Genomic DNA, 17,445 nt, shown 5'->3' on the forward strand with positions numbered 1-17,445 from the left:
TTCACTGGTGACCTTGCACCTCCTGGGTCAGGGATGCAAAAACCCTGCCAGCAAACCCAGAAGGCTGCTGCCGCTGCACTGGACAGTTACGAAATCCTTCCAGAAGAGCAGATGAAGAGCTAAAATCTCAACACCTGCTAGCAAGGACAGATTCCCATGGTAACGCAGCTCACTGCTGCAGGGAGCCGGGCTGTTTCCTTTCCCCATCTTGCTGTTAAACATCCACACTAGCACAGCCTGGGTCAGAGCAGGGAGAAACCACCTTTCCCACCTCCTCCCCATTAAGCTGGAAACTTCAACTCCCATTTGAGTGTTGCTGCGATACATTTCAAAAAGCAAGTGCCTCCCTGGCTGCACGCAATAAAAAGCTGCTGGAAGAGGCTTAGGGGCAGATGTATTTCACTATTCGCATTTGGATGGAGGGGCATGAAGCCAACCTGATCCACACATGACTCTGCAAATCAGTTATCAGCTAGAAAGCACCTCTGCCAAGTAGGACAGGGGAAAAAAAAACCCAAACAAACAAACCAAACCAAACTGGATTAAAATGTGGTAGTTTGCTCCCTTTTGAAAGGGTTAGAGAAAAGTGACATTCAACCTGAGCAGCCTGGAAGTGCTTGTGTTTGATGAGTCATGTTAAAGCCAAGCTCTACGGATTTGTCACATTTCCTGCGCTAAGTTCAGAGCGGCTCTTTGCAACGGATGGACATTGTGGGACGGCGCCTGGCCCCTGCGACGTGCAGGATGCGGCCCGGCCAACGCCAGCACCACGGGCGGGCCGGCCGCATCTGCAGCTCGGCTGAACGAGCACTAGTCTCCACCGGGACCCCCCAGCCGTGCCGCCCTCAGTGCGGCAGGGCGGGACAGGCAGGCTGGGGAGGGCAACCGATCCCTTTCAAGCCCACAGCAAGAGCCGTCGCTCCCCACAAAGCCCGTCCTTGCAGTCCAGCGATCCCCCGCAGCACTGCACGAGGCCAGTGGGCAGAAGGGCCCATGTCCCCGCAGTGCTCAAACCGTGGCACATTATTCCCCTCTGCGCCAAGCCAGCTGCATTCCCCGCCACCAGGCACCTCCGTGCTGCCGCCTGTGATTGCCTCCCCGACATGACGTATTTGAATCAAAACCCAACGCGTGGCGTTAGCACATGGCACTACAGCAGGGACGGGCCAAGCAGTACAAACTTCTCAAATATTGCTATTTCTGGGGCACCAGCTGCTCTCAAACTGGGTTTCCAGCACCCAAGCTCTGCCTGTGGGGAGAACGCCTCCCTGCAGCCATCACCATCCGACGGACCTGCCTCCACAGGCAGTTTCTCCTTTTAAATGAAGCCGACACATCTCTAACCCTCCTCAGCTCCTGCTCAGAGGCATGTTTAGCAGCTTGGGTGCCCTTTTCCATCTCCCAGAGGTACACAAACAAGGCCAGAAGCCATGAAGCCACCAGATGCTCAGCACAGATGCCACACAGACATGACAGGACGCTGCCTAAATCACCTGTGTCACAAACGATCCAGTGATGCTCAAAACAAGAAGGGAGACCAAGCCCCATCGCAGAGCCAGGGCAGCAAGAGGACGAGTGCTATAAGCATTAAGTGTCAGAAGTGTTAACCAGCACAAGGTGTGGAGTGCTCACAGCACTACGATGCACAAGGGAGACATGAGAAGGCTTTCTGCTGAAGACAGAAAAGATAGAAGCCCCATTCAGAAGCCTTTTGAGGTTTCCCCATTGTTTGCTAATTAAAAAGAGAGAGCAGGAAGGCAGCACACAGTGCTTGTTTGTGGCAGCTTCTCCCGGGAGCAGCTCCTGGAGTCAGTTACCTGCATCATTCATTGCATCCTGCCAGCCCAAACTTGCCCTTGGTGCAGAAATAAAGATAAAGCAGCAGCTTTGATTTGCTGAAAGCCAGTTCAGTGAGTGGGGCACAGCAAAAGGCTTCAAATAGTAGCAGCAACTGGGGGGATACTGAAAGCTGGCATTATGGCTGAGCTTACTGAGGTCTTACCTAGCCATGGATTTCTGTTGGTAACATGAATATGCACAAAAAAAGGCAAAGAAATCAGCATTACTGCAGTTAGAAACAGAGTTAAAGAAAAATAAAATACGTTAAACAGAGCAACTGTAAAAAATAAGAAATAAAATGTGCTGGATGACTCCTGCCTGACCTCCCAGAAGTGAGCTGGGAAGAGAAGTCCTTGTGCTCGGTCTCCAAAAAAAAAATACCGTAAACAGAGCAACTGTAAAAAATAAGAAATAAAATGTGCTGGATGACTCCTGCCTGACCTCCCAGAAGTGAGCTGGGAAGAGAAGTCCTTGTGCTCGGTCTCCAAGGTCTCAGACAGCGCCAGGAGGAGCACACGCATCGCTCCAGCCTTCGTCCGCTCTGCCCAGGCCTGGCACACGTGCAGGGCTGCTGCACGGAGCTGACACTGCCCAATGGCCCAGAAACCTGCTCGCAGTGATTAATCCCAGCCAGATCACTTGCCTTCCGCTTCTGCCTCGTTTCCCCATCCCTCAGACCCGACCTGACACGCTCTGTGGGGCCTGCGCTGTGCCCTTGCTCTGGGCCTCCTGAGAAACTGGGCTCCGGGGTGCTTCAAAGGGAGCCAAAAGCACCAGTCCCTGCTGGAAACGTCCCCTGCAGTGGTTTCTGATGGATGTTTCTGACTGCCTGTCCCTACAGCGGCATGGACTTTGTGCTCATTTCCAACCGCTCTCTCTGTCCTGTGATTGCTATAGATTTTTTTTTTTTAAACTCACTAATCTTTATTTCAAGCTGTATTTCGTACTTAGCACCTTATCTCCAAGACTCCCTCAACTCTATCCAACAAAACCTCAGCAGAAGATTCTCCTGTAGCTGAGTAGCCCAGCCTGAGGAGTAAATGGATGTGCTCAAAGCATACCTGGAGACCGGCCCCACAAAAAAAACAAGAGGAAAAGTGAGTTTTCAGACAGGTCAGAGCTTTAAAACAGGCCACTTACTCTCCCAAGCAGCAGTAACAGCATGAGGAGGTAGAGGAACAACCAGTGTGGAGATGCGAGGAGGAGGATGGGGAAAGGGCTGTGGCAGATTAGGCTAGTAGGGACTGGCAGCTTTTGACACTGGAGGGAACTCTCCACGCTCCCTCGAGAGGCAGAGAAGTGAGACCCTTAGTCGCTGCAGGCCGTGCCTGCACCGAGCCCCTGTGCCGCAGGATCCCCTCCCGCAGAGCCCACGACCCCGGTACCTGCGCAGCCTTGCTGGCACGACCGTGCCACCCCGGGTGCTTCCAGCTGGCACGGCTGTGCCAGGCAGGGACGGCGACACCGAACAGGAGCACCGCTGCCTCTAGCCACGTGCTTCAGACCACGCTGCCCTCTCCCCCTGCTCTGTAACCTTGGCCGGCTCCCGGCACATCTGTGCCTTTGTTTGCTTTCCCGTTAGCCAGAACGACGGCAACCAATAGCCAATAAAACGTTGAGGGAAAAACACGACCAAAGGGCAAACTAACTTTCAAAATTAACTAAATTAACAGCAGCGATACTTCATCCTGTATCTCTGATGCGACCGATTCAATCAGATACATGCACGTATTTGAAGAAATACTAATTAGATCAAGAAAGCAAGCAGCACTCAATCTTACAGTTGCAACAGGTCACAGCACCAGAGAAGTTTATCTAAAGTAAGGAGAAAGAGAGAGATTACAGCCTCAGGCTTTGATCGTGGATTATTAGTTTGTAATGCTAAGAGAACTACCTCATGCAGTTAGCATAACCACCAACTCTGCACCTCCAAGCACCAAGTTAAAATGCATGCAGCTTATCATTGCAAATGAATTCATTTACCCATGACCAAGGTGGGGAATATGACCTTTTCACGCCTAGTGGAGAAAAATTGAAACAGGTTATGCACACAATAAAGACATTCTTGGGCATAACCCTGGATGCAAGAAATGGGGCAAAGCAAAGGTGTTAAACTAAACCTCACCAGACCTCTCCTCTTTGACCTCTGCATAATGAGACTCTGCTCTGCACGGGCAGGCGAGGGGTCCTATTTCAGCGACAATCAGCACTCCCACCACGCTGCGCTGCTGCAAGCGCATGACCCAGATGGAAGCCTAGAGCATTGCAAAGCACATTACAGGACACGGGATTACTCACCTGCATCTGAGCTTCCCTGGAAAAGGGAACTGTGGGTAACTTCTTTATAAGGTGGACTGGGGAACAGAAAGAAGACCCTGATTTCATAGCCTGATGTATTACAATCAAGCAAGGTTGTGGACAACAGTGTCCACTGTGTAAATATACCTACGTGCTTCACGGGACTGCTAGAAGTGGGCAAGCAGAGGCATCTCTCACATTCAAACTTTAGCTTGTTTTATTAAAACAGAGCCCAACAGATTCACAAAAATAACCTAAAAATAAACATCAACTGCAAGGACTTGGACATTCAAGAAAGCAGGAAGGGGAGCGGGGGAGCAGTGAACAAGGAGTTAATGCCCGAAGGAACAAACACCCAGTGCTGGCTCACATGCTGGCTCAGCTCTGTCGTTCAAGTGCCAGGCCTCTGTGGAGCCCATCAAGGTCAGAGCCATTTTGTTCCCCAACTGGATCGAAGTTAATAACCAATTAAGAACAATTACAACAGCAAAAAAATGAGTATCTATCTGAGAACATCCTCAGGTGCTGTTCTGCCATGCCCTGGCATCTAGACAGAAACATCATGTTCCTGAAGGAACAAGTCTGCAGGAAACTAATCTTACACCAGACTTCGCTGAGCTTTAAAAAAAAAAAAAAAAAAGTAGTTAAATCCTGAAATCCTGACTCTTCTAATTCTCCAGCAAAGCTTCAGTGCAAGCCCAGCTGTCCTCCACGCTTCCCCTAAAGCGATGCTCAGGTAATTTCTCCTACCCCTGCTCCCCTATGCCAGCTCCTGCCTGTCACTGCCTTCAGCTGCCTGCTCAGCTCCACTCAGCAAGCAAAGAACACATGTTTGATGGGAGATGGAGACTCATCGAACATTTTAAGCAACAAAATGGCAGAGGAAGGAAAGTAAATGGAACTGTAATGATGTGGCTTTGTTACCTCTGTCCCAATCCCACCACCCAACAACCAGCTATTCTTTAGGCAGCGGATGCAGATTGGATCGGATCTACGATCACACGTGGCTGTTTCAGGCTCCAGCAACAGTTAGGGGCAAGGAGGAGAGTACAGGGGCTGGAGAGAGAGGAGGAGAGGGTAGAAGAAAGGGCATGCCTTGACTCAGCCCCTCATGCCCAGCCACCACAGTGCGCTCTGGATCCGACGCCTGCCAGCGATGCGTGCCAGCATGGCTGGGAGCTCGGCTGCTGCTGCAGCGTATGGACACGATGGGGCTGACCTCATTTAGGTAACAGCTTGTTTTAGCTTACATGTGCAGACAGAATTATACAGGTTTTACATAGCAGCCATGAAGACGTGTACACAGCACAGACACCGCCATCGCCCCCAGCGTGCACAGACCTCGACAGGGGCAGGAAAGCGGAGCGGGAGCTGATGTAAGGGGAGAGGCGAGCAGCGTTTGGGGGTGCAGAGGAGAGGGACTAGACAGCAGGGCCATGCAGGGATCTCTAACAACTTGCAGATTAGCACATCAGTCATTTCCACCCCCTTATCTAGCCCACTAACATCCCCCAACTCTGCTGTAGAAGTTATCTATCAGGAGGCTGGGTTTCTAAGCCTTTTTCAGCTACAACCTGCTCCTAACTCCAGGCAGCCAGCCCAGATAACAAGTGTGATGACAATCTGGATAATTAAAAGTGACCCCCACCCCACATAGCAATCAGCTTATTCGTCACACCACAACTCAATATAGCCAAGCTGCCTCCTAAGAACAGCTATAATCTCTCCCTAGCAACTACCCTGACAGCTTGCACCTGAAATGCAGCCTGTGCACTGCTGTGGTGATGCACAGACCCCCTGTCAGCCTTGCGGTAAGCAGACAACCCACAAATCTGTCCAATTTGCACATGACACTGACTTTGTTAAGTCTCCAAACTCTTCCTTTCCAAAAGCAGCAAACAACAGTGGCTCTAAAAACTCTGAATGCCAGTTTCTAAGATGCAACTTGCCCTACTACCCACGTAGCAACGCGATTCAGCTCAAACGAGGATGATTGTAGGAAGCTCAGCTTGTCTGCTCTGTATATGGCACTCTTTAGGTTGGTAACAGCTCATTTAATTCTCTAAAATAAATTCTGGATTGAGGATGTGCTGATTATTAGCATTAAATTGCACTAGCTTGAGGTTTAGCATGGAAGACTACAACTGTTCAGGGAGCATGAAGGGTGTTTTGCCCAGTGACACCAAGCAAAGCTTGCAATACCACCGTGCTAACACTGGAGGAGCGCTGTGCTTTTCGTCCCACTCCTCAGGGCTCCTCATACAACCACTGGGCCCTGCACTATGAGGGACTGTGAGAAAATCCTCCTGCTGAACCACTTCCCAGTATCCGGGAAGAAGCTCTGACCATGGGCGAGTCATGGAACATACATGGGGTAGTTTTTCCTGTGAAAGCAGTTTCTGGCTTCAGGGCTGACGCACAGCACAGCCAGCATGGAGGCAGTTGCCCCCTCAATCAGCCAGAATTACGCTCTTAATGAGGTTTTCTTTTCCCCTAATAGAGGGGGAAGTAAAGCGAACATGGCACCACCCTCCCAGTGAGCATTTGCTGCCTGCACTCAGCTGTTCTTACCAAGGGAATCTCCAGATTTGCGGTTAATGTACTTCCCCACGCACAAGCACATCAGTAGCTATGGCAACTCCACCACTACTTGCTTGAGATCCTTTCAAAAGGTTCACTTCACTAGTGGGTTTGCTGCCTGGGGTTTTTGTACTCCCCGAGATGCAGCTGCCAAGAGATTGGGCAGCAGAGGGACAGAACGGGCACTGACATCCTACCAGCCAAGAGACAATCATGCTTGCTTTTCTCCTCACTTTACAGAAATCAGTACTGTCACCTTCCCCGTCCCCTTGGAAGTTTGGCTCCACAAATTATTTGTCCTATAGGATGAAAACTGTGGTGGGCTAAAAACAAGCCAAGAAAAACTTCTGCTCCAAGTAGCATCCTGAAACACACTCCCCTTTAGGGCAAAAATATATCCCAACTTACCCTTTGTCAAAGAAAGAAGTATGCCCTGTGTGAGGGTACTTTGTGCCATTGCTGTTCATCATGCCGCTGTTAACATTCCCTGAAATGTAGGATTTCCGTGATGCCTGGTCCTTTGCAAAATTTCTGCAAGCAGCTAATTTGGATTCTAAGGCCTGTGAAAGGGAAGAAAAAATAACGTCAAAAAAGTAATATAATTAAGAGAAAGTATTTTGCTGCTCAAGTTCAGGCTTTGTCATGACCCCAAGATCAACATGATCACGACCCCAGTGTGATCACCTTTGGCAAAAACTGAACTAAATGGGAACAAAGACATCATTTTCTCTGTCACCCAGCCACAAAGGAAACCTACACAACGAGATGCTGATGCAGACTGCCAGGCACGACTCGGTTCCATTAGAGCTCAAATTTTAGAACATATCAACTATTAATTACCTAAAAAAAGGAAGCCAATTCTTAGCAGAAGTTACCAAAGCCTCTTGCTTCAGCAGCTGGAATGGGGCTGGCATAACCTAATCAGAAGACTAAGAGAGAGCCTAAAGCAGAATCCTCAAGTTTTGGGAGGGACTGTGTATTTGGAAAGTAGGATTTTTCCCCAGGACAATGCCTTCTAGCATTCCTTTCTTAATCTCGGCCTGCAAAACATCGTCAATTTCTTAAGCCCCACCGATATGCTTTAGAACAAGAGGTGCTACAGCCACAGCATCAGAAAGAGGAATCAAAGGCAGCAGCTAAGCCCATCTTCGTGGTCTGTACCTCATCTCTACTACTTCCAAGCAAGCCTGGTGAGATCTTTTTCCCCCTATACAAGGTGACAGTCTCTGCCTCATCCGCTGACTCCTGGCAGGAGGGAGACCAAAATCCTGATTCTCTTTCACTTCAGAATATCACCTGCCCTTTCTGCCGTCTATCACAAACTGAGGCTTAACTTGATGAATATCCATCTGGTCCAGCAGAATATCTATTTGTTATATCCACCCTGTTGCATGGGGGCATTCACAGACTTGCAGATGCATGCACTGGAGACAAAAACTCATCTCCCCAAACATGGGGTTTGGTCCTGTTCCACATAGAAAAATATTCCATTACTAAGGTACTGACATGCTCTCAGAAGTAACTGAACACTGTAAGGTCATCTTCTAGAAACCCATATAAGCTTCCTTAGTGACTATCTAGGAAGATATAGATATCGACCTATCTCTTGGTCTCAAAGCACCTATCAGCTGGAAGTAGCCAGTGTGATCTGCGTCAAGTGACTCCCTGTCTCAGCTGCAAGCAAGAAAGCTGAGGGAAACCCTCTTGCAGAGAAAGGGAGTCTAAGGCTTGGGATGAGGCATCCTATGAGTAGCCAAACCCAAAGAAATCCTGAACATCCTATAAACGTTACTAAACAAATGTGTGAGCTGGAATTTTGTCTCAGTGGCAGAGCGTGTGTCTAAGAGCAGGCTGGGAAAGAAGCATGCTTATTTGGCATTTCCTGTCCTTGCAGAGTAATCACACAGGATTGTGATTAAGCTCCCTAAATCCCCTGCAGACTCTTACTTACAATGATCCCATTCTAAACATGTCACTCCAGAACCCCGAGTCGTCCTGCTGCCCTTTCAAACCAACTACGAGCTCACTGGCTCCAAATGCGAGCAACGAGGTAATTTTTAACTTCAAACTTGGCTAAAACAACTGTCTCTGCTGCAGCTATTGCTGTTCTCAGTGTTAACCACAAGAGACAGAGGAAAGCCAGCACCGGAGGCTAGACACCGAGGCTATCCATGCTTCCACTCAAAACACTAACCACTGAGGCACGTCAACCAGCTTCTCATAACTCAAAAGTCATGTCTTCGTTCAACTGGAAAGCCTGGCATCCTAAACAACACTGTAACAGATGTTTAAACCACTTCTTCCCCGCTTATAGTGGTAATCCCTTTAAAGGCTCATGCATTTCACTTCCCTATCAACTACAGATGGGAACGTTGGGCTTTCCCCTGATTTATTTTCTCACTTTCTTATCAAAGGTTTCTAGAATTTTTTTTCCATTTTCAGCACCTGTTGCAGATCTCCCCAGGCGCATGAGGAGACACAGTGGCAGCGTGATCTCAGCTCCCCTCCCATGACATACAGTAACGGTGCAGCAGGCACCCAGAGCCTGAGGTCCAGCTCTGCATCTTGGTCTCATTACAGAGGAAGCTGCAGGCCCCATTTAAAGTAAGAACAAGTGGCTGACAGTGTCTAACCCCATATACCAAAACTTGAGAAACTTTTTACTCCAAATATGAATTTCATCACCCAAAATTGGCATCAGAACCTTAGTAACATGCTTTACAAATCACGATAATTAAAAAAACCCAACATTATCACATACCAAACACTGAATGTGGGTGATTTGGAAATTGCAGCGTGTATTCAGCATGGGCCAAGGCCTTGTTGTAATTGCACACAAGGATGAAAGCTCAGTGACAGCAGCACAGAGCTAGGAATACTACAGTTCAGAGCACTCACCCCCACTTTCCGTAACAGATCTCCCACAATGTTGAGTGCAGATATTCTAGCTGAAGGAGTAAGGGGACTGGCACCAAATCCATTTGGTATAGCTGCAAACACAGACACATTTTATTATACACTCCACTCCTCCATGTTTTTTTTTTTTTTGGTTTAAATAAATCAACTTCTACATAAAAAGGTAAATCTAAAATCCTACTACAGACTATTTATACAATTACCCCACAATAACACATAGACTACATGATCACTAACCATGGAAAAGTGAAGAAGCTTAATTCCTGTCCACTGCCCTCTCTCCCATTAGAACTATACACAGAGTTCATGCACTCTCCATCTGCAAGGCTATTGCCCACAATTCATCTAATCCAGCCAGAGCTTCCTCTGGAATCTACTCTTTCTAATTTGAAAAACAATGTATTAATCCTTGTGATTGTCCAGAGCCTTCCAGATGGGGAAGGGGACTGGACTAACATCCTGCTGCCTCACAGAGAAAACAGGACCCCTGAAAAGTACGTGCGGTAACAGAGGCAGTCTAGACTGTCAGAATTACTGCCCGCCGTTTACTCACCACTGCTACTCCACATTTAAGCAGAAATATCAGTCACTGCACTTCCTTGCAATCCCAAATGTCTTCAGTGCTCTACTGCAGGCATCTACTGCAGAGTGCAACCCCCTGCCCCCCCCCAAAAGGGGTATCTAAGCTTTACAGTCCTTTCCTGTGGCATTTACTCATTATATTCCTTAAATGCACCTGACATTGCCCCAGGATTTAAACACACCTTATGCAATGCATGTGGGATCCACAGGTACCTACATTTACTTCAAGTTCACTAACAAGCACCTGGTCTGAAATTGTTTGTTAACAAGCCGAACATACTGCCAAACAACTAGACACAGTTTCTATGAATTATACCTTTTGGGGAAGGAAAACTATTTTCTGATCCTTTTCCAACGGGCGTAGCTGGCAAGGAGAGAGACGCCTGGACAGCCGAATCCATCTTTTCACAGTCTAGAGTTGGAGAACTGGGCGCTGATTTTCGGGTGACTTCTTGTTGCCTCTCCCGTACTGCTAGCTCTTGCCGTAAGTCTGAGGGTTGGAAGAAGAAAAAAACACACATATTGGTGACTGATTTCTCTAATAAACACTCTCTCTATTCATTTGGGAGAGAGGAAGAGGAGACACTTTGCAACAACCCTATATTAATTGCCTGCTGCTGGCTTTCTCCAGCAGCAAGGACCCCCACCTCAGAGCAGTCACAGCCCAGTACCCTCACTTCCCATTACAGCTGGGAGCAGAGAGGCAGCAAACAGGGCCCTCCCTGGACCAGAGAGCTGCGCGGTCCCAGCGAGCATGGCTGGTGACTTAGCCTCAGTATTTTTCCCCCCATCTGTAGCATGAGTCCCATGGAAAGCGTGTTACAAACACTGTAGCTGGTCACAAATGCCTGCTGAACTACATTCAGCTCCTGCTCAAATAGAGGTTGGAAAAAAGGAGGAATGACCTATTCTTGTGTTTCCAATTCCCCATGTTATTCTTCCAGTTAATAACCCACAGGACTCTACGCTAGCCAAAGGGTTGTATCCAGTTTCTTGATGCCTCAACAAGAGCAGACTGGAGGGGCTGGGTAGTCCAAACAACAGGGAAAGAGACTGGAGATTAGAAAACCCATGTTTTATTCTCACCTCCTCTCCAGACTGCTGCTTACCCCTACCTTGTCCCCTCCCATTTCCACACATATTTGCTACAAAGAGTATCCAGCATAGCTCAGCAATGAATCTGTAAAAATCCTTAGAAGGGACTAGATGCAAATAAACAATACGTTACAAGGGGATTGTTCCTTTTTGGGTAGAGCAACTTCATCTTTTACAGACCTCTTATTGCTTGTCTCAATCTGGTATAACGTGCAAGGGCAAAATTAGTTGTACATTACAGCTTTTAAGTTATCAAAAATATTTAGAACTGATTTTAAGTAAAACAGCACAGCTGAAATGAAAAATCTATTTGGGCTCCTAGGAGAGGAATTGTGGCTGTTCATTCAGAAATGTTACATTTGAGTTTGACACCGTATCAATCCTTTTAGGGGCTAGCGTTCCTGCTTGCTGCAGGGGGAATAACATGTAGCTTTGCTACCCTAACAACTACTAAAAATTTCCAAATGCCTCATCCAAGAAACAAGGCGTCTTTTTTTACCAATTATTCCAGTGTTCGAGAACAGTCCTGAGGTTTTGCTGTTTTTTCCAGTATTATTGCTCTAACCTCAAATTACAATACATGTATTTCCTCAGAAAATACTTAATCTCTCTTTTCACACTTACTATAAAAAACCCTGTGCTTCCAATAGAGGCTTTCAATGTGTGGGGCACAAACTTGGTTCAAAGAGGTTCACAAAGGAGAACAACAACAAGTTGTTGAACAAAAAGTCCCAGCCTGCTGTCAAATGTGTTGTCTTACGCTCAGATCCAGGCCGTAACTGAGGAATTATTTTAGAAAGCTTCACTTGGGAGACAAAGTTGAAAACCACTGATCTCTAAACTACATTAATGGCAGGCACAGGCTTATGAGCAGATCATTCCCACTATTAGAGAAATCAGTTTCCACCAACCATTAAAAAAATGCTTCCCCAGCATCCTCCAATGTGAAATCCATTGGGAAATTCCCAACTCCTGATCGTATCCCAGAACACTATCCCAAACATCTCTGATCCCACAGGTCTAACCACAGTCTTTACTGGAATATCTTAAATAAACCAGGCAATTTCCAAGAGGTTTAGAAGGAACACTAGAGACAGGATTTTAAAAGAAAGTTATTTAACCATTTATCATTTATTTCCCTGTCATTTCCTGTGCTTTCCCTTCCTATACAAGGCATAAAACCACAGCGAGTGGGAACTTTTGAAGCACGCTTCCTCAATTCTATTACATCTGTTGAACATAGTATTTTTGTACTCACCTGTGTTAAAAATCCTGAATGAATCTGATTAATTTTGCCCTACATGAGGAAAATTTTTCCTCTTAGCTACACTGGACGTACAAAGAATGGAGAACATACTGTTAGTAACACCTAATGCTTACATTACGCATGCAGTTCAAGTCTCATTATGTGAGGCTTTCTATAAACATGAGCTTTGGTTGCTACACGTCTCTCTTCGCAAGCCAACAATGTACCAAGACACAGAACTAATCAAGCAAGCCATACCTCTTGCTTCATCCTTTAATCTCTGTACAGAAACTAGCAACGATTCCTTGTCATCCAGTTCACTTTCTAAAAACGCATTTCTCTCAATAGCTTGGTTCAGTCTTTGTTCAAAGTCTTCCAATGAAACTATTGTTGCCCTAGAAACAAAGTCCAGAATATTAGGTTCTTCAGCTCAGCCAACATAAAAGCATATTCAAAAACATAATAGAAGAAAAATGTTAGCAGAGTCTACATTCAAGTTAGTCATTTGAAAGCTATGGAAATGCTTCTTAGAAAGGACTAATAAACTCCAAAGAAGCAGGGGAATAAGATGAAAAGAACATGATAGCATCTGGCTCTGAGAGATGTACCAAAGAGCTGGGAAAGAGCCAGTCCAGCGCGCCTATCTCCGTTTTTCCCCAGCCATACTCCAAAGCCATACATGTAATCAGTGCATTAGCTCAGGTGGTGCTGTACTCTCCAGAGCTCTGGACAGGCAACAGCCCAGCAAATGCAGAAAGCAGGGCACTGGGATATACTTAAGACCCAATTCATTCCGTGATTTCAGTGGGGTAACTCATGTGTGTCAAAAGTTAGTCATGAGGTTAAGAGCCTTGTGGAAACAGGGCCTCAGCTCTCAGATCTTTTTGCCAGATAGCCAGAGGCTCATTCCTGGTCCCACTGAATCAATGGCAAAATTCACATTCAGCAAAACAGAAGCATGACCTACTCCAAAACTGGGCGTTTCTAACAGCAGCCTGTTTATTTTATAAATTTATAAAGGACACATTTGTTCCCTACAGTCATTAAGCTGTTATGCAAGGGAAAAGGAGACTCCTTTGGCCTGTTTTATTTAAAAGGGACTATGTAAAGCATTAGCTTCTTACTTCAAAGGGGCTTTGAGCTACAAGGATCACAAATATATTGTAAGAGTCACCTAGCTGGTAGTATCAAAAGCAGTGCACTGGCCTGGCTTACTCTGAGCCTGCTTTCACTGCTTGTTTCTCACAGGAACACAAAGCACTTCGGTCCCCCTGCCTTTCTTGCTGTAACATAACACTACCAGCTAATGGAGGTGAACTCCACAAGTAAACCGCGCTGTCCAAAGAAATCAAATGTCTTGGGGTTTGTTCGGGTTTTTTTTGAATGTGTGTTATTTTCCCTTTTAAGGAATAATAAAATGATCAATCTGAGTAGCAAAGAAAAGATCTACTGAAAACTTTAAGGAAAGAAGAGGTTTGCAGCCTTCACCTCTTTGCACGTTCCAAGTCATCGTTGGCCTGCTCCAGCTCCCTCACATACTTATGCAGCTGATCTTTAATAGCCCGTGTCTAGAAATCAAAGTCTTGGGGTTTGTTCGGGTTTTTTTGAATGTGTGTTATTTTCCCTTTTAAGGAATAATAAAATGATCAATCTGAGTAGCAAAGAAAAGATCTACTGAAAACTTTAAGGAAAGAAGAGGTTTGCAGCCTTCACCTCTTTGCACGTTCCAAGTCATCGTTGGCCTGCTCCAGCTCCCTCACATACTTATGCAGCTGATCTTTAATAGCCCGTGTCTGGCTCAGGTCATCCTCTAACAACGACACTTGCTTGTAACTTTGTGCATACTGGTGCTCCAGTTTCTCCTAAAAGAAAGACGTAGCAAGATAAATATCAGTCACATACGCTGTCCAAGTCATCAGCAGTAAAATGGGACAAAGAAAGTAACATACTCACTGCAGTCTGCTGATTTGGGATTGCTGGTAATACAGAGTAAAAATTGGAGAGGTAGAAGGAACACGCTCTGAACATCAGAGCTCGACACAGTATAAAATCACAAACGCTGCATTGTGCGCAGACATCTCGCCACGACACAGCTGGCTGCTCAGAGATGCATCCCTGCATCTGTTCCCAACAGCCTGCACTGACAGCTGCTCTGAAGCCTCAAACATCTAGAAAGCCAGAGAGAAATCTAACTGCACAGCCTCCCCTTCAGTGCCTCTCCCTTGACAATAGCCACACTGTTACCAGAAATTGTCTGACATCTCCATTAGCAAAAATGAGAGCCACTGAAATCTGTTACAAAACCTCCAGGTCCACAAGCTCATCTTTGAAAGACTGGAAGAATTCACTCCCAAACACGCTCTCACCAGCTCTGAGGGTACAGATAGGGGCTTATGGAAAAACTACTGACCTTATAAAACATGTACTGACCTTACAGATATAGCTGGGACTGGATGTGCGAACAAGTAATCCCATAAACTTTACTTCCACTGGGTAAGTTTCCAACCTTTGCCTTCACTACAATAACCCAAGACTACCAAAAATGATGCTTTTCCAAGATTCCAAAAGAGGCAAGAACGTGTTAACATAGAGGCATCAATTAGAAGTTACCTTCTGCACATGCAGATCCTTATGCAATTCCTGTCTCCACAGATACAGCTGTTAAGAATGAATTAGGAGATTCGCTCTGAAAGATGTGCACAAATCTCCCATCTTCAGCTTTCTTTAAGGTCTCATAAAACCAAGGAGACCTTCTGGGCAAAAAAACTAGTTTGCAAAAAAAGATGACAACGCAATGGTCTGACAAAACATACTTGTGCTGTCCACCCTGTTGCTATGCTGACATTGCCCGTGTAACTAATAAAGCTACTACTTGGCAAAGCCTAGAGAATTCAAACAAACGAACACAAACTCCATGACAAGAGTTTCATGACGTGAACAAGAAAAATTCCGCCAGAAATTTCCCTGATAAGTTGCTTGGCTTTATTTGGAGTACATGCCATACTTAAGTCTGGATCTTAAACAGACAACTCCTTTACTTCATTTGGATATTCAGTGACCACGAACAGACCAGACAATCTAAAATGAGATCCAAGACATGTCTGTAAGAAGAGGCAATAAAGACCTACCTTTAATGTTTCCACTTCATACTTCAATCTTTGGTTATCTGCTTGCAAATCTCTATTCCTCTGCTCAGCTTGCACTAGCTGTGCCTCCAACTCAGCTTCTAATTCTCTGCTTCCCTCCTGAAATTCAGTCAGCTCTTCACGAGCTTCCTGGAAGCTGTAAGGAGAGGATTTCATTAGCTGAAAATCCAGCATCTCCCAAGTTAAAACAAAATGCACAGCTCTTCTAAAATAATAAGCTGAACAAACAGGAGTTTTAAACTACTTAAGTAGTTTAAGACTTAGACTCCATAGGGGAAAAAGAAAAATGGGGAAACAGAGAAATTACATTAAGCTTAGCTATAAAAGGAAATTAATTCTCTTACATCAAAACAAACAGCTACATTAAATGCATGTGTGAATACAAACTTGTAACAAGGCAATTTACAGGATTCATGGGAGTCTGAAAACCACTTTGTACTCTATTAGCTTTCACTGCTAGCAGACTTGATAGAGTAAATGAATTAAGCAAACATTTAACCTGATTTTGGTCAAAAACTGTAAGAGAGAGCAACAGTTTCTGGATCTCTGCACTACCTGGAAATTTAAGGTTCTTGAAAAGCGCGAAGGTTTGAATCTTAGGGTTATTGAGCACTTCAGCAGGAAGCCAGCACATACCTACCTTATACCACTGCAAGTTATTAAATACTAGAAGTAGCCACTCCACATACTTTGCTTATTAAATTTGCATCTTTACCACACATAATAGCTCAGCTCTTAGCAAGCAGCAGAGAAAACTAACAAGGCTTTAGGAAACAACATATCCATTGGTATCTAAGACAGAATTTTCTGACACCCAAGAACAGCTTAGGGTTCTCCACATGCCCAACACCTCTCCCCCCAAAAACCAAAACCAAACAAAAAAGCAACTTGCACCTTGGGCTCTTTGGGCTTGAGAGAGGTTTAACTGGCTTCACCTCAATTGCACATGAGTAACACTGAATGCAAAGAAAGCTTTCCAAAGAAAACAAACTGGGAGCCTCCAATGCCCCCCACTCCAAAGAAAACAAACAAACCACACCCCACCCCCACAAGAAGCACAACATTACTCAAGACAGCAACCTCTCCTGTCGTTTTTGGTAACCAAAAAGCCCTGTGCCCCCTAAAAGATGCAAACCACTGGTACAGGCTGGACTGAGGTACAATACACTTCAATAAATTGCAGCAGACACCAAATCAGCCACTTTTCAGACCAGTAATTCAACTACAAGAAGCTCGAGGGAACAGTAATGATACAAGGCAAGCCCAAAGGTGCCTTCTTATGATAAAACGTTAAGACACTACTTAAGGCAGCACTTTAATTATACAAAGATGCACAGGATCGCAAAAGGGCTCTGCTTTTGCTCAAACATGCTCGAAACATAGCCTGGAGTTCATGGCATGGTAACACTGTGCAAGAAACACTCAGCTCCCACAAGGCTGGAAATTTTAAAGCTGGATTTAAAGCTGGAAATGCAGACATTCTTTCTAAAATATCTAATACCCATCTTGGTGCAGCCTTGCAGAGAAATACAAAGGGGATGAAGGGATGGAGAGCAGCCCTGCCGAGAAGGACTTGGGGGTACTGGTGGGTGAAAAGCTGGACATGAGCCGGCAATGTGCGCTCGCAGCCCAGAAGGCCAACCGTATCCTGGGCTGCATCCAAAGCAGCGTGGCCAGCAGGTCGAGGGAGGGGATTCTGCCCCTCTGCTCTGCTCTGGTGAGACCCCACCTGGAGCCCTGCGT

At 46.0% G+C, this 17,445-nt stretch overlaps 1 protein-coding gene across 1 annotated transcript in view; it reads right to left on the minus strand.

Annotated features, from left to right (window-relative positions):
• Window positions 1-17,445, minus strand: part of NDEL1 (nudE neurodevelopment protein 1 like 1) — a 29,204-nt gene that overhangs the window by 3,153 nt on the left and 8,606 nt on the right. The window contains exons 3-10 of the mRNA XM_019473011.1: window positions 15,685-15,838; window positions 14,270-14,418; window positions 12,815-12,951; window positions 10,532-10,705; window positions 9,616-9,707; window positions 7,126-7,277; window positions 3,823-3,857; window positions 3,621-3,654 (exon numbers count right to left, since the gene is read on the minus strand). Of these exons, the coding sequence (XP_019328556.1) occupies window positions 3,621-3,654; window positions 3,823-3,857; window positions 7,126-7,277; window positions 9,616-9,707; window positions 10,532-10,705; window positions 12,815-12,951; window positions 14,270-14,418; window positions 15,685-15,838 (927 nt within the window). The remainder of the gene's footprint in view (window positions 1-3,620; window positions 3,655-3,822; window positions 3,858-7,125; window positions 7,278-9,615; window positions 9,708-10,531; window positions 10,706-12,814; window positions 12,952-14,269; window positions 14,419-15,684; window positions 15,839-17,445) is intronic.

This window comes from Aptenodytes forsteri, unplaced genomic scaffold, assembly GCF_000699145.1.
Source record: "Aptenodytes forsteri isolate BGI_AS27 unplaced genomic scaffold, ASM69914v1 Scaffold22, whole genome shotgun sequence".
Taxonomy (NCBI): domain Eukaryota; kingdom Metazoa; phylum Chordata; class Aves; order Sphenisciformes; family Spheniscidae; genus Aptenodytes; species Aptenodytes forsteri.